Consider the following 20,638-nt stretch of genomic DNA (forward strand, 5'->3'; position numbering starts at 1 on the left):
AGATAAGAGAGACAGGAGGCCAATGTGGCTGCACAAGGAGCTTTTTAGCTATCTAAAAACCAAAAGGGATATGTACAGGAAATGGCTGGAGGGGCATGTCACCAAGGAAGTATACATGGGAATAGGGCGAGCGTATAGGGACAAAATCAGGAAAGCTCTTCAGTTTCTCCTCCATGTAAGACTCCTCCTGATTCTCTGAGCAAAGCACTCTCACCTTTCTCAATATTACAGCCAGGAGCTCTATCATCCTAGCATCAGGATCTATCCTAGCATCAGGTTCAGAACTGATATTGAATCTGCAATATGACTCTGATCAGGAACAGATACTGCAGCACAAAGAAAGACTGCTTGTAAGAAGGCAGTGTGATGAAGATCCTTATCAACAAAATTTTTATCACCTGGATCCAAATATAGAATTCTGTCCAGAATGCAGGTTCCACCATAGATGAGATAGCTGTATTGGCCCTCACCAGGACAAATTTATCCAAGGAAACTTTCTCCACTTGCCATGGGAGAGAACTTCCAGCCTTTGGAGCTGAAGACACTGGATCAGTGATCATTCCTGGTATGCTGTTAGAGGAGGAAGAACTATGTTAATCAAATAAATTCATGAGACGGATCCAGAATTGGAGGGTCAAATATCCCAGGTGATAATGTAAGGATTTCATTTGCATTCCCTTCAGAGGATGTAGTTCTTATTCTGAACTAAAGGATATAATGCCTAAGATTCTGGGCATGCTATAAAGAGCTGTGGAGGAGACTTTACACCCAGTGTTTGATATTTTGGGTTAATTCTCCAGAAGCAGAATTATTTCACCTTTACTGGATGGACTTTCTCAACCTGCTAAATCAGCTGAATCAATGTCTGAGGAAGCTGATAACCCTCCTGGGGGGAGCTGGTAAAGTTTTCCTGTGTTTCATATGCATTCACCTGTGATTTCTCTGGTGCTGGAGGCTACAGTTCAATGCTCTGAGGGAGGTATAGTGTATTAAACTTCTTCTGATAGGGAGCGAAAGAGGATGCATTAGGAAGAAAATATTTTTCATCTGCCACCTTCGGAATGAGAATCATGAAATATCAGGAAGTTACGGCATGATACTAGCATCACCTATGGAATCAGTTATCACTGTTTATTAATAGTATTGTGGATGAACAGAAGAATTCTATTCAAAGTACTTTCTAATGTTAAAAAAAAAAAAAAAAAAGATGGGGATCTCCATCCAATATTGGACCAGAGGAAACTGAATTTTTCCCTAAAGAGGTTCCACTTCTACTTGCTGTCTCTAGAATCTGTAATTCCTTCTCTTACCCAACAGGACTGGGTTTGCAGCTGTTGATTTAAAGAATGTTTATTTTCACATATCCATAAGACCGTCTCACTGCAAATATCTCCATTTCGTCATAGGAAAAGATAATTTTCAATACAAGTTCTGCCCTTTAGGCCTACCTATGGCCCTAAGTGTTTTTTTTTAAAAATGCCTGTCAGTGGTGGTGGTTGTCCACCTACCAGAGACAGGGTATTTTCATCTCCCCTTATTTAGATGATTGGTTTATCAAAGTTCCATCAAAGAAAGTCCTCTCTATAGTCATGCCTCAGATCTGTATGCTTTTCAACAACTTAGGGCTCAGAATAAACTGGGAAAAATCATTTTTAATACCCACTCAATGGATTCCTTTTACAGGAGCCATCTTGGACTTAACAGTGGAGACAGATGCTTAAAGAAAAAATCAGCCATAAACCTTCTACATCAATTTCCAGAACAAATTCATTCGTTTTTTGTGTGGTTAATGGGTCTCATGGCTTCAGCGATGAATGTAACTCCCTACGCTCATCTACGAATGAGGCATTTGCAATATCGGATACTGAAAAAATTCAGGCCCAGCGTCAACAGTACACATAGGATTCTGATTGTTCCAAGAAGGATATACCTATCCCTACTGTGGTGGACCCATTACAACTTGAAAGCCTCATGAATACATAAGCCAACTAACCTAACAGTTGTTTGTGTAGGCCTTTTTTTATTGCCTGAATAAGAGCCAACCAGATTAGCCGAATGACTGAAATTTAGTCCCATCAAAATCTAAGGTATGCAGTTTTGACTCACATGGGTCACTACAGGCCCCAGGAAAAGTACAGGTAAACTGATTGATTGATTAATAAGAAATTAAGTTACTATTTTAGGCAACTTGGTTTGTCTTTGTCTACACTTGGAGTTAAACCAGGGGTCTCAAACACGAGGCCCGCATGCTGCCCACTGAGTTATTTTCTGCTGCCCACCATAGCTCCCTGCACCCCCCACCTCCGCCGCCCCCGAGCATGCCGCATTCCCCGCTCCTCTGCCTACCTCCCAGCGCTTCCCGCCACCAAACAGCTGTTTGGCAGCGCTTAGAACTTTCCAGGAGGGAGGGGGAGGAGCGGGGACGTGGCGCGCTCAGGGGAAGAGGCGGGGCGGGGATTGGGGAAGGGGTTGGACTAGGGGCAGGGAGGGGACGGAGCCTCATGGAAGGGGTGGAGTGGGGGCAGGGCTGGGGGCAGAGGAGGGAGGGCTTTTGTATCTTTGTATGAAAAGGTGTCAGTGATGTGGCCCTCTGGCCAATGTGCAAGTCCTCATGTGGCCCTCATGGTGATTTGAGTTTGAGATCCCCGAGTTAAACTGTGTTCAGAACTGATTAGCTGCACCCACTGATTCAGCTGCAACAGGTCTCTTTTAATGTAGACAACATTTTAAACAGAATTTTAAGGTATAGATTTCATAATTTTATGTATATGATTATATAATTCATCTACAGTTCTGCAGAATTTTCTTGATTTTGGAGATTCATGATCAAACTGTTTGCCACCAAGGACAACATCAAGCGTTCCAGAAGGGGCAAGAGCCTAGACTCCTTGGCTGATGCCTGCCTTCTGCAGTGGTATCCAGTCCCCCTTTCCACCAGTTCCACTGATCCCCAAAATCAAGAGACAGCTGTGTGTGTGTGAGAGAGAGAGAGAGAGAGCCTTTCACCTCTGACACATGCATTGTAAGCAAAAGTTCAGTTTCGTACTCTTTACTTAAGAAAATCTCTCTCATTAGATTGAAAGAAATTGCCAAATGACAGTGGAATTGGATCTGACATTAAGGCCTGGAATATAATATGTTGCAGGATAGTTTGAGGCCATATTTTTAAGAGATGCCTCTTCAGTGTTAAGTGCATGTGACTGCAGTTTATATAATCCTAAAATTGTTTTACTGTTGCTTAAGACCATGATTAGTTTTGATTTATGTCCATTTACTTTTAAATTGTTTTATAGAACATAATTTTGTTTCTAATTTTCATAGATCATAAGCACACCACAAAGACTGACCAATTCAGGGAGTGTTCTGATTGGGAGTCCATACACCCCAGCACCAGCAATGGTCACTCAGACGCACATAACAGAAGCCACTGCCTGGATTCCAGAGTAAGGATTTGTTTTGTTTAAAGAGAAGTGCTGGGCAGTGAGGCAAACCTGTTTTGATTTTTCTTCTGTATACTCTTGCATGTGTATCTTGGCTCAAATATCCTAGTTCCTACACAGTTCAAAGGGTGTGTGCTGTTAAGCATATTTTGTACTTTTAATGTCTGTAATATGTAAGCGTGTAGCTACATGTACCAGTGATTTCAGTCCGGGTTCATTTCACTACCTAATTTGTATATGGGTTTGTGGTGAAACTTATTTTCCTGTAGTAATGCAAAGGACTGAATGTATTTGCAGAATTAAAACAAGTCCTTACTCTTCATAGATCCATACAAATTTATGGTATCCTTAGTGTAGAGGACTGTTGGTGTTTGCCAACAGTAGACGGGTGTGTCAAACATGCCTTAACAGGTATTTTTTTAAAACAGGCCATAAAACTAGTGATAAACTCTAAATGTTGTTGATGACTGTATTTTCATATTAGTGATTTACAGTGTTGCAATCTACTGTTCTCACAGAGATCTTTGACTGAAGAGCAAGGTGCTTTGGGTTTTGACCTTTAAAATCTTTCAGGACCCCTTTATTTTTTGATTTCGGCATTCCTGCACCTTAAGATATCATGGACAGATTTAGTACAATGTTTTTGAAGATCACTTTTAATTTACAAGTAAGACTTTTAGGACAAGTATACCCAGTAGTCCAACATCAACATATCCTTCCCTGCACATACTACTACTCGTTTAAAATAGGCTTATATATCTTTTGAATGCTGTAAGTGCTGAGATACCCTGGTGATGGCTGACCTTATAAAAAATTAGACAGACAGAAAAGGCACAGTGTGTGTAAGTGGCTGGACGATGCTACATCAACTATTAATATTATTACTCTCTCAGTAATATTTTGCACTTCTATCCAGGATTCTCAGATCAATTTTCAGACACTAATTAAGTAATCCTCAGTTTTCTAACCAGTGATGTGTATGTCAGTAATATCTTCCCAGTTTTAAAGATGGGGAAATGGAGGCATGGAGAGTTTAAGTGACTTGTCAAAGGGTACCCAGTAAGTCTGTGGCAGAAATGGGAATAGAATTTTCTATCCTGACTATTGGTCCTATGTTTTAGCCACAAGGCCTGTTAAGCACTTTTTGCTCTGTGGCAGAAATGACAACCTGAACAGTTGACAAGTAAACTGCATGACCAGTTAGCCAGGTTTTTTTAATCTTCTGAAAGAGCAACTGGTTCTGAATTTTTGGGGAGTAAATCCAATTTATGGCCATTGTTGAACTAAGGGTAAGTCAATAGGTTGGCCCTCTTATGTTTTTTGTCTTTTTCTGTTAGTGTGTATGTTATTGTGATATTTGGATTATATGGTAGCAGGGTATTTAGAGTGCTTGGTAAATATCACTAGACATTCAGATTTCTTTCATACTGGTTGATATAGGAGACTCTTTTCTTTTCTACATCTAGCACTGAAGGACAGCCAGACTTCTGTGATTTGCAAAAGTCTCTTGGTCTAAATGATTACTCCTAATCTGTTGATGTTCTGATCAAGATTATAAAGTTCTATGTCTGAATCTTACACTAGGTGTACATGTGCCTCATGAATGCGAGATCAGATTCTTTTGAATAACAGAGTCTTTCAGGACTACACGTGCACCCTGTGCCTCCTCATGCTCCTACACAAGGGATTAAAGGTAGAGTGGCTCTGATCCTCTCTCAATTCCCTCTTACCACCCATGGCAGTGAGAAGGAACCTTCCACCTGGCCAACACACTACGCTTCTTAGAGACTTTAAAACCATTTATGTCATCAGATTTGTAAAGAAATATTTATCTTGACAGAGAGAGAGAGAGAAAAGAAAAATTACCGGGGATCCTCCTGTACTCCAGGATGAGGCACTTCATGCTAACCACCACACCTTGTGGCAAACTCCAAATTTTAAGTGTTTAAACCCTGCCCTCCTGTGAGTGACTGATCACCAAGGATGGACACAATGCCTCTTTTGCCTAGGGGAATGCTGTATCCCAGACAGGTGCTCTGTGTGCAAGTCCTTTTCCTCCAGGGACACCCAGCTCAAGCTATATCTGCTAGAGCAATCGATGACAGTAACTTTGGACCCAGAAATGAAGATCACTATTAGAGCAAGGCCAAATGAGCCAGCATTGGCCAGAGCTCCCTTGAGCCCAAATCATAACCCAGGATCAAGCACTGGAGAGAAGATAAAGAGAGCACCACGATAACTGGCACCAGTGACTTCAACACTGATTACTTCAACATCAGTGAAGTCTTCAACTGCAGGCCTCAATAATGACAGTCTCCTCATTAACTGCTCTGGCACCTGCACTGGTCTCTCTGACACAGGCATCAAAACTGGCAACCATGCCTTTACATAAAGACAGCACTCACTTATAGAGACAGATGGAATCCAAAGACAGCATCAAATGTGAAGGGAGGTCTCAGAGGGATGACACAAAACATCACTCCTTGAAGGATACAGCATCTGAGTCCTCAACCAGACCAGGAACAGCACAGGGAATGAGAGACCCACAGCTATCCATCTGGTGTACATGAAGTACATATGATTCACAGTGAGAACCAATCATTACCAGTGTAAGGTACTGCCTTTCAGGCTCTCTGTGGCACCAAGAGTTTTTACAAAGTGCCTAGAAGTAGCAGTGACCCATCTCAGAAGAAAGTGCATTCCCATTTACCCTTACCTCAATGATTGGCTGACTAAGGGCAGTTCCTAAAAGGAGATGATGGCAAGCTTAGAATACGTGCTATCCCTTTTCTCTGAACTAAGGTGCCTACTACACAAAATTCTCTCTTAACTCATCACATATGATAAAGTTCATAGGAGCCTTGACTCCTAGATCAGTGAAAGTATACCTTTTGAAGACAAATTCCTGTTGCAATAGCTATCACTCAGAACACGGGGTTCCACATCAGTGTCCTGGAGCTCGGCACCTCAGGCTAGCCTGCCTGGCCTTCCTGTCTGTTTTTCAGAATTCTACAGTGAAGATCCAGACAGACAACACATCTGTAATGCACTTCATCAACAAGCAAGGAGGCGCACGCTTGTCTCCTCTCTGTCTGGAGTCCATCAAGCCCTGGACAGGGTGCCACCAACACAGGATAACCCTGATGGCTCTTCACTTATGGAAGTTAACTATGACCTGGCAGCCTTCCTGAGCAGACAATCTCTGTCCAATCAAAAGCGGTCCCTGTGGAGATTAATCATAAATGGGGGGGTTCTCAAGATAAAACTGTTTGCCACCAAGCATAACATCAAGCATTCCAGAGGGGGCAGGAACCGAGGCTCCTTGGCTGATGCGTGTCTTCTGTAGTGGTATTCAGCCCCCCCTTTCCACCAGTTCCACTGATCCCCAAAGTGATTTCCAAAATCAAGAGACAGCTGTAATCATTCACTTCATACTGACTTCATACTGACCAAGGCAGTTTTGGCTGGCAAACCTTCTGCAGCGGTCCATTCAGCTTCTGATTCAGCTCCCAGAATTCCAGGACCTGCTTTCACAAAAGCACAGTCAGATACTCCATTCTGATCTTAAGTCACTGCACCTGACAGGCTTGGATATTGGCTGGATAAAGACAGGGACTGCTCTAGAAAAGTCCAAAAGATCCTGATACAGATCAGTAAGATGTCCACCAGAAGGACTTTTTGTCTAAATGGAAAAATTTCTTAATTTGAGCAATCCGACTGGGCCTGGACCATACTAGGCTTCAGTACTACAGAGCCTCAACTAGTTGGTACATTTACAACACTCCAGCCATTAATTCAGCTCTATTAAATCCACTTTGCAGCAATTTCTATTTGCTATCCACCTGTACAGTCTTATTCAGTTATCTCTCACTTGATAATGTCAAAGTGTCTCAGGACCTGGTCAGAGAACCTGTCTGCAACCTTAGTACTATCCTCTCAAGACTCATGGGGTCTCCTTTTAAGTCCCTTTCAGAATGCTGGTTGTCATCTCATTCTGAAGACTGTCTTCCTAGTTGCAATCACTTCAGCCAAGAGAGTGTGCAAGCTCCAAGGTGCTTGCGACTGACCCTCCCTTCCCGATGCTTTATATGTTAAAGTTTTTAGCATCACTTTATCCATAAATACATCACCCAGCTTGTCTTAAAATTACATCTGAATCAAGCAATCTTCCAGTCTTTGGGATATATTCCCAAAGATATATTCCCAAAACCCCATTGTTACCTGGAGAGGAAGTTACACACATTGAACGTTTCCAGAACCTGCCTTACTATGTTGACAGAACCAAATAGTTCAGGTTGTTTCCCTGTTTATTTCTGGCTGTTGTGGCCACTCCAAAGTCCAGGCCATATCATCACAAAGGATATCTGGGTATCTCATTGTGTTACCAGTTGGCTGGTGTACCTTTCCCACTGAACATCAAAACTCATTCCACCAAGGCTCAAGCAGCATCCTCTGCCTGCTTCAGGAATGTTCCAGTTTTCAAGATCTGCAAGGTAGCAACAAGGAGTAATCCACTCAATCCTGACCAGCATTATGCATTGGACTTAGCTGCCAGAGCAGATGCCAAATTTGGGGGAAGCAGTGCTTCAATCTCTGACTGATGCAGCTGCTACACATACCACCATCCAGCAGGGGTACCGCTTGCCAGTCATTTAGAGTGTGGGATCCACACTAGACATGTACTCAAAGAGGGAGAAGGGTTACTTAGCCTGCAGTAACTATGGTTCTTCAAGTTAATGTGGTCCATGTGGGTCCCACAAACCACCCTCATCCCTACTTTCAGAGTCCTCTGCTACCACAGCGTTCAAATTGCGAAGGAACTGAGTAAGGGTCACAACAACCCCACCCTTTATCCTCAATCACAAGAAGGCACCTGGTGCATGCACAGCCCCACTAGATTCTAGTGTTAAATAAATCCATTTGTGCATGCATGCGCACCTATAGTAGAATACACACTGATTGAGTATACATACAGTTAGTATAGGGAAAGTATCTGTTCTTTCTTAAATTGTAGGACCTTGTTATATAACAAAGATATAAGTTGGATGATATGTGAATACATTATCCATCATGAAATCTTAGTACTTAATAATTTTTTCATCTTTTCATCTGTAGATCTCAAAGTACTTTATAAAGGTAACCTTTATCATCTCCTTAAGATGGGAAAAACCAAGGCACAGAATTTAAGACTGGGATTTTCAAAGGAGCCTAAGGGACTTAGCAACTCAAATCCATTGAATTTCAATGGGATTTGGTTGTCCAGCTCCCTTAGGCACATTGAATAATGCCAGGCCAAGTGACTTGCCTGAGGTCACGCAGCAAATCAGTGACAAACCTGGGAATAGAACGTATGTTTCCTCACTCCCACTATGATATTCTGTTCTCTGTACCATGCTGGGTCCAAAATTTTAACCATTTCTCACTTAAATTCTGTCAGGTGATATTTGCATTATTTTTTCTCTATTATAGTTTGCATAGTACATTTAACTGTACTTAAAAATGAATGATTTTTTAAATGCTCAAGTACAAGGCTGTTGATATTCCTATATACAAAATGTATATATTTTCTTGGCCCTGCATAAAAGAAAGATGTTAAATTTAAAAAAAAAAATGTTTCCTTCTCCCTAGGGACAGAAAACGGGCTCGGGAATTTATAGAATCAGATTTTTCAGAAAGGTGAGTATTGCTGAATGTGTGTTCTGTCTCTATATTTGTAACCAGATTTGCTTTCAGTTCCAACTTGAGAGGGAGAGATGACAAGTTCCCACTTACAGTGGTTTTCCATTACTCTTATTCCTTAGCTAAACTACTTTAGTTATAATAGTATGTTTGCAGTAATCATAGAGACAAAAAAGAGAACCGTTAAAAATAAATGAAACTCTTTCCCAGAAGTGGAATGGTTCTGGTTTTCTATGTAACAAACACATGAAGTGAGGTGTAGCTCATGAAAGCTTATGCTCAAATAAATTTGTTAGTCTCTAAGGTGCCACAAGTACTCCTTTGCTTTTTGCGAATACAGACTAACACGGCTGCTACTCTGAAACAGGTGTTAAATTATTTTTCTTCTTCAAGTATTGTCCGTATGGGTGCCCCACTCTAGCTGTATTCATGTCCTTGCACCTCAGATCAGAGATTTTAGGTAGCAGTCTCCGTTCGGCCCACACATGCACTCTTCCCATCTTGTGCTCTGCCTCAGTGCAGGCGAGCCACCCTGAGTTCCTTCTGAAACCCCTTTCGCCTCAGACAGAGCCTTCTCAGAGTCCGATTTCAGAGTTCATTATCTATATCTTACTTTTGTTTTGCAGTTAATAGTGTAGTTCCTAGAGTTTTCATTAGTGTTAATACTCCCCTTCTTTTCTTTTTTTTTTCTTCTCCTCTTTATTTTGTTATTAGAATATCTAACTCCCTGTCCTTAGTTAGTTCTTCTTTGTCTCTTCTCTCTCGGGAAGTGAACCCTGGAAAAGATAGTCCATCTTCCCCATGTTTAAATATTCTCTCTCCCGTCGAGAAGCCATTCCAGTCAGTGATGAACATTCCTGCTGCATTCGCTGCCTCGGAGAGTCACACGTGCCTCAAAAGTGCACTTTTTGTGTGAAACTAAAATGAAGGGCTAGGAAGAACTGTGAACTAAAATTGAAATGCCTCATGATGGAAAGTTCACTCAGACCAACCTCTGACCCCAGCCCTGGGACCTCTCCTGTACAGTGGTCTTTGACTAAGTCAATTCTATCAGTGTCCTCGGCTCAACGCTCTCTGGTGACTTCAAAGAGGAAATTTTTGGATTCCTCTCAAAGAAGTGGGCTAAAGTCCCCTGAGAAAAGAGAGAGAGATCCCAGACCAGATCAACCACTTCAGTACCAATCGACCTATGATTGGATACCCACGAGGCTGCAGGATCCTCAGGTACCATACCACCAATAAGTCTAAAGACTCTAAGGGCACAGACTCGGGAAGATCGGTACCATTGGGGAAAGGAGTGGTATAGAGCAATATAGCTCCTCCAAAGAGGCACCACGGAGTCCTCTCGGGCCTCTGTACCAAGTACTTCGGCTCCACAGAGGACCAGAACAACACCTACCGGCTATTCACTGGAGTGCAGAAGACTCTTGATACCATCGGCTCCGTCTACATCAGCTTCTGCTGCTCAGCCTACCTCATCGCTACTCCAGTACTGCAGGAATTTCATTTCTCTGAAGACTTACTAATCTCAGAGATGCCTGACTCACCTCTACTCAGCACTGACATGATCTCAATACTAGCCATATCTCAGTCCCCTGACTTATGTGCAGTACTGAGGCAGTCTCCCCCAGCATCCATGACCGCTTCACCTCTGTCAAGTGATGATGAAGAGGATGATGATGATTTTTATTCAGTGTCTGTGGAAGGCTCCCCATTACAATACCAAGAAGCCAGCCACCCAGAAATCGCTACAACCCCAGTTTACTGCCATGGGAGGCACAGCTCACCCAGTTGGTACAGACACCCTTGGGTGTCCCCACCCATGCACTTAGCACCACCTCACTGGCCCTACTGAGACCCACAGGCAGCCTATAAACAGCAATTCTCAAGGGTATCTAGTGTCACCCAAAGGGATAGAGGAAGACAATCTCCTTCAGCTTCTCTGTCCAGACCTCCTGATCCTCAAGAGGAGATCTTTGAGGAACAGGAAGTGAGAGTAGATGAGGTTACTCCTGTGACCAACATCTCTTCGTCCTCTCCTGATGAAGATGTCATGCCTTCCCCACCAACCCTGCCAGATGACTTCAAATAGTTACAAGATCTCATTAAAACAGTAGCGAACTCCGTACAAATTTAGCCCGAAGAAGTCACAACATAAGCTGCTGGACATCCTACATACTTCTTCATCAGGTCGCATTGCGCTCTCTGTCAATGAGGCCTTGTTCAACCCAGTGAAAACTATATGGCAGACACCAGCCAAAATATGTCCCACATACAAAAGAGCAGACAAAAAATATTACATTCCCTCTACTGACATGGACTTTTTATTTTTTTGTCCATCCCTGAATATCCTTGTCGATGCTGTACATGAACATGGCAGACAGCAACACGCTAAATCGGCACCTGACAACAAGGACTGGAAATGACTGGATTTATTTGGAAGGAAATCATATTAATCAGTGACCCCACAATTTAGGATTGCTAATTACCAAGCCCTTATGGCAAAATACAATCATGTCAACTACTCTAAGTTAAACGGCTTCATTGAATATCTCCCAACTGATCAAAGAGAACAGTTTTAGGCAATCATTGCTGAGGGTCAGCTCCTTGCAAGGACATAGTTGCAGGCCTCTCTGGACATTGCTGGTATAGCTGCTCACTCCAGCTCAGCTGCAGTTGTCACGCAGAAAGCTTAATGGTTTCACCTTTCCGGCTTTCCAAAGGAGGTACAATCCACTGTGGAAGACTTTCCCTTTGAAGAATCCAAGTTATTTGGAGACAGAACAGAAGAATCCCACCAAACATTAAAAGACTCCAGAGCCACGTTCCGTTCCTGGGGAATTTACACATCTACAAAAAAAAAGAAAAGGAGATGACTACATCACAGTTGGCAGGCACAGAGATCCCAGCTGGCTCAGTTTCCTCCTCCCCAGAAACATTATGAACCCCAACGGAAAAGATGACGACGATAAAAGTGAAGATCACTACCCACAATCTTCAGCATCACAACCATCTACATCTAAAAACCAATTTTGATGTATTGATCGAGGCCCCGAGTTTACCCCACACACTTTTATTTGCTGCAACAACCCAAACATCTCCACCTCTTTGGCGACCACCTTATTCTTTTTTCGTCAAAACTGGGAACGTATAATCACAGAGACGCAGATATTGGAGATCATCCCCACGAGATATTCAATCTACTTTACCCACCCTCCCTCCTCATCCCTCTTCAGGGATCCTTTTCATGAGCACCTTTTATGTCAGGAAACAAACTATCTTCTGAACCTAGGTGCTATAGAACCAGTTCCCAGTCAACACTGAGGGAAGGGTTTTTATTCCAAATACTTCCTGATACCTAAAAAGAACAGCAGTTGGAGACCCGTTCTGGATCTAAGGTCACTCAAGAGATTCGTAAAGATACAACACTTCAAGATGATTACTTTGGCAGCAGTAGTCCCATCTCTGGACTAAGGGGAGTAGTTCCCTGCCCTCGACTTACAAGAGGCTTACTTTCATATCACAATCCAGTCATCACACAGGAAGTTTCTAGGAGTCTCTCTGGATCAAGACTATTTTCAATACAAAGTGCTCTCATTCAGTCTGTCATCGAGAACACTCTGGGTGCAGAAGGTCCTTTCTGTCGTAGCAGCATACCTTCACAAACTAGGAATTATGATATTCCCATATCTAGATGATTGGCTGCTCAAAGTACGTTCCTTTGACAACACTGAGAAAGTCACACAAAAGACTATGAATCTATTCCTACAGCTGGGACTACAACTAAATGTCCAAAAATCCACTTTAACCCCAGTACAACATCTGGAATTCATAGGGGCCTACCTAGATGCAGTAGAAGCAAAAGATCCTGCCCGAAATAAGAAAAGAAAGGGACAGGGTTATTCTTATAGTTCCAACATGGCCAAAACAGACATGTTTCCATACCTTACTCAAATGGCAATTTGCCTGCCAAACACTCTCCAGCCCATTTCTTACTTCCTCTCTCAGGATGCGGGACTGATCTTCCACCCCAATCTTCAGGTTCTCCACCTCAATGGCTCCTCAGTGTTCCAAAGTTTAGAAATGAACTGCTCTGAGGATGTAAAGGAGGTGATGTTACATAGCAGAAAACTAACTACTCATCACACATTCATTCAAAAGTGGAAGAAATTCCAACTCTGGTGTGACTCAAGACACGTTACCTCTACATCCTCTCCACTACCACTTGTGCTAGCCTACATCCTAGATTCTAGGACCTAGAACTAAAAAAGTCAGTATTATCTCTAAACTACATAAAGGTACATCTCACAGCCCTCACCGCCTTCCATCATAAGATAGATGGTTATTCTCTGTTCATTTATCCTACAACAAAAAGGTATCTCAAGGGTATGGGTAACCTCTTCCCACAAATCAGATGTCCTACACCAGCATGGGATCTCAACATTGTCCTCAAGTGCCTTACAAGGTCTCCCTTTGAACCTATAGCCGCTTGCTCTCTTCTACATCTCGCTAGGAAAACCGTTCCTAGCGGCCATCATGTCTGCTCAGACAGTGGGAGAGATAGGGGCACTAATGGCATGCCCCCACCCCCCCATTTTCAAAGACAAGGTTGCATTAAGACCACACCCTAAATTCCTACCAAAAAGACTTCCACATAATTCAGCATATTCACTTCCCAGCCTTCTTTCCCAAACCACACCAGGACAAAAGGGAGGCAACATTACACACATTTGATGTCAGGAGATCACTAGCCTTCTATTTGGATAGGACGAAACCTCTCAAAAAATCTCCCAGACTATTCTTTTCCATTGCAGACAGATCTAAGGGATCCCCAATCTCTAAACAAAGACTCTCTAGATGGATATTGGACTGCATTACCTATTGCCATCGCTCTCATGACCTTCAACCTCCTTCTGGAGTTCGAACTCATTCCACAAGATATTTGTCCACTTCCATAGCCTTCCTTAAGAACATTCTGATCATAGAAATATGCAGAGCAGTGACTTGGACATCTGCTCATATATTTGCTTAACATTATACAGTCACGAGTCAGCATCTGATGCCATATTTGGCTCTACTGTAGTATCTTCAATATTAGATTTGACTCCGAAGGCCCACACCTCCATTAGGCATACTGCTGTAGACTCACCATAGGTACACTACTCAAAGAAGAAGAAGAAAGGGTTACTCACCTTGTGCAGTATCTGTGGTTCTTCAAGATGTATGTCCCTGTGTATGCTCCACTATTTGTCCTCCTCCCTCTGCTTTGGAGTTCTTATCAGCGAGCTCTGTGATAGAGGAGGAACTGATGGTAGTTCACCCAAACAATGTTTATAACACTGAGGCAGAGCATGAGGGCTCCGACTGGAGGTGCGGGCTCTGGGGTGGCGCTGGGGATGAGGGGTTTGAGGTGCAGGAGGATGCTCTGGGCTGTGACCGAGGGGTTCAGAGAGTGGGATCAAGGCTGGGGCAGGGGGTTGGGGCACGGGAGGGGAGGGGGGTGGTGAAGGCTCTGGCTGGGGGTGCGGGTTCTGGGGTGGTGCTGGGGATACAAGAGGGGGCTCTGGGCTGGGATCAAGGGGTTCAGAGGGCAGGAGGGGGATCAGGGCTGTGGTGTGGGGGGGGAGGGGGGATCAGGGGTGCAGGCTCCGGGCAGTGCTTACCACAAGCAGCTCCTGGAAGCATGTCCCCCCGCTCCGGCTCCGAGGTGTAGCCAGGCGGGAACCATGGCCAATGAGAGCTGCGGGGGGTGGTACCTGTGGACTGGGCAGCGCGCAGAGCTGCCTGGCCTTGCTTCCGTGTACTACATAGGAGCCGGAGGGGGGTCATGCCGGCTGCTTCCTGGGAGCCGCATGTAGCAGGGTAAGTCCCCGACCCCACTCCCCAGCTGGAGCGCCGGAGCAGGGCAAACCCCCTACCCCACTCCCTGGCAGGAGCTGAGGGCCAGACTAAAAGGTCTGACAGGCCAGATGTGGCCTGCGGGATGTAGTTTGCCCACCCCTGTTCTATTTTACTATTTTAGACAACTGTTGATTGGTACCCTCCTATAATTCCACATGGTTCTCCTTAGGGTTTATTCTGACATTATACTTCTTAGTAGCTGCATATTTTGTGGAGCCATTGCTAGTTTCTCATATATTGTGGCGATTTGTGAGATTCTAGTGTGGTATTCTTCCCAAACTGCTTGGGCAAGCCCTTGATTCCCCCTACTTTCAATTTTATATAAAACACACTTCTTTAAAGCCAATAGAAAATGTTTCCACAATTTAAAAAAATCCAGTGAAAACACTTCTTTAAAAAAAAAACAAACACTCTCCAAATAAACACTCCCCTGCAATGTTTGAATCCCAGACATTATACCACTAAAACCTCATAAAAGGCCTCATAGAGATTATCATTGTCCAATCTATAAGAAATGCAAAAAGTAAACTAAGAAGATAACGAGCGACAAATAAATTGGATTTTTTTAAATTTTTGCTTCTAATAATCTAAAAAGTTAATACAGATCAAGAAGTGTTTGTTTGCAAAATGTTTAAATTGAAAGCATCCTTTTAACAGTGGAAAAAATTGTCCATTGAACATATATCTTGAAATACGTAGTTTATGGATGATAAATGCATCTGATCTTGTTTACATTGGGTTCATTACCATAACATAAAATCTTGATCTTTTGTTGGGAGAGGGAAGGGAATAGAAACAGCTTAAATTAGATGTTATTATTCAAATAGAATTCTCTGGGGCAATAGAATCTCACATGCAGCAGATACATGAACCCTGGATGGACATCAATAGTCAATAGTTCCCCAGTATTGAATCCATGCTGGCAGTAATCAGAGTTAAACTCACTGGCATCAAAGCACTGACAGATCTCTGATTAAACTGAATATGTGCTTTATTGTGAAATACTGATTGCTGAGCCTTTTTGTTTTAAGGTATAATGATTAATTATGTCAGTTTTTAAGCACAATAAAACATAAGTTTATCTCCTTACTGGCTTCTAGGCACATTAGGACTTGATGAGTGAGCACCAAGTAATGCTCTCTTTTGTTCATGCTATTTCTTACACGAAATGTTGTGAAACTCGTTTGGAGACAAAGAAGAATTACAAATAAATCTTTTTGCAACTAAGTGTCCTGATATATCAAAATATTAACATTATATAGTAGTCACTGGGATCTAGATGGAAGTCTTTTAACAAGTTGCTTCTGTAGAAAGTTAACACTTTAGTTCCAGAATGAAGTGCTTTATTTCTATGACCTACTTTTTACTTTTATCAAGAACCTGCTGCTGCTGCTTTTTGTTTTGTTGCTGCAAATACAGTGATACGTTGGTTTTTGCAGCCCCTGGCCAGCAGAAGGTTATCAGGTTTCTTGGGGAGCATGCACAAGAGTTGCAACTATTCCACCCTTTAAAAAAGTGAGCGTATGCTTGCCCCTGTACTCGCCCTGTGTTTCCTGATAAAGTATAAATTGCCCTCTGTGCTCAAAAAGAAAAGGAGTACTTGTGGCACCTTAGAGACTAACCAATTTATTTGAGCATAAGCTTTCGTGAGCTACAGCTCACTTCATCAGATGCATGATGCTCAGCCATTCTCTATGCTCAGCCATTCTTCTTTGGTATAATCCCGACCCCCTTCACACCTTGCTCTCAGGGGATGTAATCACCATGAATCTGTCTGCACCCTGCAAGGATATGCATGGGAGGAAAAATTGCTATTGGTGCAATCCATCACAAACAAGAGAGCAGCTAGAAACTGGCCCATAATATAAAACAAAAATGCTATTTACCCTGTTAAACAACAACAATCTTTTTCCCATTTAAGAAATTCATAATATGGGAATTTTGCAGGAGTGTAGGATCAGACCCAACAATTGCATTATATCACAGGTCTGAAAAGCTCTAAAAATTTAATTGTTTTTAAGATTGGTTTCCATTTAGTTCTGTATAGGAAGTTTGCCCTTCCTCAGATACCCTGCACGTTTGAATAAAAGAAAAAAACTATTGTACCACTTGGAAACTTTAATTAATTCTTTACCGAGATAATGCTTTCAATAAATACAAGGCATGGAGTTTCCATTACAGTTAGACCCAGTAAAAGCTAGGTCTGCCAGTAAAATCGTCTTGCTAATGACTAATCTTTTACTGATGTTAATTTAGAAGGAATCTGTAGACAAATTATTTTGCAATAGAGCAAGTTTCCTTCTCCGGTTGCCACTCCTACTATTCTAGTAATTTTGATGTTCTTGGGGTTGCAGGGGGGGGAGATTGTGTTGACCTTTTGCAAAAATTCATATTAAAACTGTTTCTTAATAGATCCACGTCTTTTGAAATCACATTCTGTGGGCCAATCAGATTGATCTTGTATACTGCACATAAGGCCTAAACCAACATTCATTGAAGTAAATGATAAATCTTCTATTAACTTATTTGGATGCTAGATTGGGCCCATAACTTGCTTATTCTTGGTGACATTTTACTGCCTGCATCCATTTACTTGTTTAGCTACTCTGGCAAGGAATTTGTAACTAATTTTTGTTGATAGCTGAATGCTTCAGTCAGGCACCTAGCAACTGCTGAAGATGGGTTATCTCTGATTTAGTCAGCTCAGTCAAATGTGAAACTTATTGTGAAGATTTAAAACGGAAAATCTATGTACTGTGTCAGAAATCTATACTCTTTTTAACTAATACTTTCTCACTGTCAAGTGTTTATTAGTAGTGTTAGACATTGCCTTTGGAGAACGAAACACTATCCCATGTTAATATAAAAAAGGCTGTAGCAGAAAGGGCTTCTCAATGGTAAAAGTGGGGCTGGGCCTAGACAGTGGCCCTATGCTCTCAACACACACACACAAAATGACCATTTTCACAACTTTTGGTGGGCTTATTTGATGCTCAGTGTCCATATGAGAACTGTGGGATTAGGTCTGAAGAGGTTTAATATATGTTATTTGGTTCATATTTGGGCCTAATTCTGTGTTTCCTGTATACCCAAAATTCCTGTTAATTTCAGCGCTACTTTGAGTGTAAGGGACCTGAAATCCTTGAAGGTTATCACATCCCTCTTTACGTCATCATTTATCTTTTCACAGTTCAAAATTATAAAAATGTCTTTCCTGGCTATTGTAACCTTCATAAAAATGTGATGCCTAATGTCGGTCACCAGCCATCTCACTGTGCAAAGCCTGTTAACAAGCTTGACATTTTGCTTCCTAACCAGAAGAACTTACAAAAAGTCATTATCTCAAAACGACTTATTTTCCTTCCATAGTAAAAGAAGCAAAAAAGGAGATAAAAATGGAAAGGGTCTGAGGCATTTTTCAATGAAAGTATGTGAAAAAGTCCAGCGTAAAGGAACAACGTCCTACAATGAAGTAGCTGATGAACTGGTATCAGAATTCACAAATTCTAATAGCCACTTGGCTACAGATTCGGTAAGTAGATGTGATGTCAATTTTTTTATTTTACAGCTATACTGTCATATCCTGTCACACCTCTCTTACAATTCTACGCTTGTTTCTGCCTTGACTTGTCATGTTCCACTGTCGCTTTCAAACAAATGTGTCTCAGAGCTATAGATCTAGGCCTAGAACATTCCCAAAAATATCAACATGCAGTATATAAAATAGGTTCCATTTTAAATATAGAATTAATACCACTGAATACCCTTTAAAATACAACAAAATACACAGACAACAGGCTGCCTTAATACTGGCTTTTAAAATATTCTACTCACACTCCACCCCAAGTAACTGAGAGTCTGAGATGGAGTACACCTGTCTCAAATGCAGCTGAAATGGAGGACACCTGTCTCAAATACACAATTTGTAATAACTAGGCTGACCAAGTCTTAATTATGTGTACACAAAACTGCACAAGTTATTACATCAGATTAATCATTTTTATCATGACGGAAACACAATTAGAAAAATCAATTTCTGTAGAAATAATGGTGTATAGGATATAATCATATTTTGATTGAGGTTGTTATTAATATATAGGAGTTTAAGCAATTCAGGCAGTAAATTAATTGCCAGGATAAAAACATAATTTGGGATTATTTTATTTTCTGGTTAACAGAGAATAATAATTAGTTTGGCAGGGCTAGAGGACGTCCTTTGTGAGGGTTTGAAATATTAATTTTAGCCTATACGTATGAAGAGAAAAAAGCAACCTAAGCTAAACAAAAATATTGTGCATTCTCTTAACTCAGCAGTTTGAAAATCCAAATGGTAAAAAACACTCTTCTCCATAAACACGTTGTGATACATATTTAAAAATTGGTTTCATTACAACAGATTTCTTAAAGGCAGTTATTTGTTTTAAAAATGTGTATAGCTGTAATTGTAAGGATACTCATCCAGCTCCTAGTTTGGAATCTTTTACAATGCTGATACATTCTCCTTTTGTATCAGAAATACTCTACTTTATGTACTTACGATGCTTTGAGAACAATCTGCTTCTGTTTTAAGTGATTTTTGTTTTAAATGATTTTTTTAAAATGATGTATTCTATGATATTGGCTCAAGCATGTAAGGGGGACAAGATTAAGCCTAACAGTATTTTTTTAATATGCAACATCAAGAAGCAGACGGTGTATATTCTATTGTATTAAGTTTTACCTCACTGTTTCTGAGTGATCTCCCAGCTTTCATGCAATCACCTTAGTGTTTTATTCAAAGCAATAGCATAAATTAAAGCACATGTTTTAGTGCCATATTGACTTCAATTGCCATTTACTTTTATTCATATGTTGTCATCCTTATTACTTGCAAACCTATAAAGGGAAATTTCAAGCGTCATCTTAACTTTTAGCTTTTGCAGTAGTCTTGACCTAATTAATACTGCAGTGCTTTTTTTTTTTTTTTTTTAGCAGGCTTATGATCAGAAGAATATTAGGCGGAGAGTTTATGATGCCCTCAATGTGCTGATGGCAATGAACATCATTTCAAAAGAGAAAAAGGAAATCAAATGGATTGGCCTTCCTACAAACTCAGCTCAAGAATGTCAAAACCTAGAGGTAAGTGGAGGGAAGGGGAAATCCCTTCGGTTGCAGATGATGTCCTGTGGTAATGGTGTCACTTTGAAAAGAGTGAGTGTATTTATATTTGCATAATAAATGTTTTAAAATATGAACTTTAAAAAAAATCTGATTGCTGCTTATTAGGTAAATAAAAGCAACATTTGATATTTAAATCAGGGCCGGCTCTAGGTTTTTTGCTGTCCCAAGCAAAAAGTTTGCCGCCCCAAGCTCCGAGAGCACAACTGCCCAAGCAAAAAAAAAAATGCTGCCCCTGGAATTATGTCGCCCCAAGCACGTGCTTGCTTTGCTGGTGCCTAGAGCCAGTCCTGATTTAAATCCTCAGTGAAATGTTTCTGTGTATATTCTAAATATGCCTACAATATACTTTATACCAATCCAAAAATCCTGTTTTCCTGACAAAAATAAATATCAATCAAGTCATGCAGGGTGTAAAAGGGTATTCACCCCTTGAGTGTCTCCAAGCAGCAGGTGCAGTA

The 20,638-nt window shown here is 41.5% G+C and overlaps 1 protein-coding gene and 1 long non-coding RNA gene across 29 annotated transcripts in view; one reads left to right on the forward strand and one right to left on the reverse strand.

Annotated features, from left to right (window-relative positions):
- TFDP2 (transcription factor Dp-2) overlaps positions 1 to 20,638 on the forward strand; it is a 259,198-nt gene that overhangs the window by 204,673 nt on the left and 33,887 nt on the right. For 12 of the 19 annotated variants that reach the window (XM_043522837.1, XM_037909188.2, XM_027817379.3 and 9 more), the window contains 4 exons: positions 3,322 to 3,443; positions 9,069 to 9,116; positions 18,390 to 18,552; positions 19,992 to 20,138. In XM_043522837.1, the coding sequence (XP_043378772.1) occupies positions 3,322 to 3,443; positions 9,069 to 9,116; positions 18,390 to 18,552; positions 19,992 to 20,138 (480 nt within the window). The remainder of the gene's footprint in view (positions 1 to 3,321; positions 3,444 to 9,068; positions 9,117 to 18,389; positions 18,553 to 19,991; positions 20,139 to 20,638) is intronic. The other 7 variants (XM_043522835.1, XM_043522842.1, XM_043522841.1 and 4 more) reach the window with 1 other exon arrangement.
- Positions 1 to 20,638, reverse strand: part of LOC114018257 — a 110,112-nt gene that overhangs the window by 33,435 nt on the left and 56,039 nt on the right. For 7 of the 10 annotated variants that reach the window (XR_006283930.1, XR_003563649.3, XR_005226820.2 and 4 more), the window contains 3 exons: positions 14,312 to 14,407; positions 13,065 to 13,212; positions 11,534 to 11,969 (listed from right to left, as the gene is read on the reverse strand). This is a non-coding gene — a long non-coding RNA (uncharacterized LOC114018257). Of the gene's footprint in view, positions 1 to 11,533; positions 11,970 to 13,064; positions 13,213 to 14,311; positions 14,596 to 16,642; positions 16,658 to 20,638 lie in introns of those variants that run through there. The other 3 variants (XR_005226819.1, XR_005226825.2, XR_005226817.2) reach the window with 3 other exon arrangements.

This window comes from Chelonia mydas, chromosome 9 (assembly GCF_015237465.2).
Source record: "Chelonia mydas isolate rCheMyd1 chromosome 9, rCheMyd1.pri.v2, whole genome shotgun sequence".
Lineage (NCBI taxonomy): Eukaryota > Metazoa > Chordata > Testudines > Cheloniidae > Chelonia > Chelonia mydas.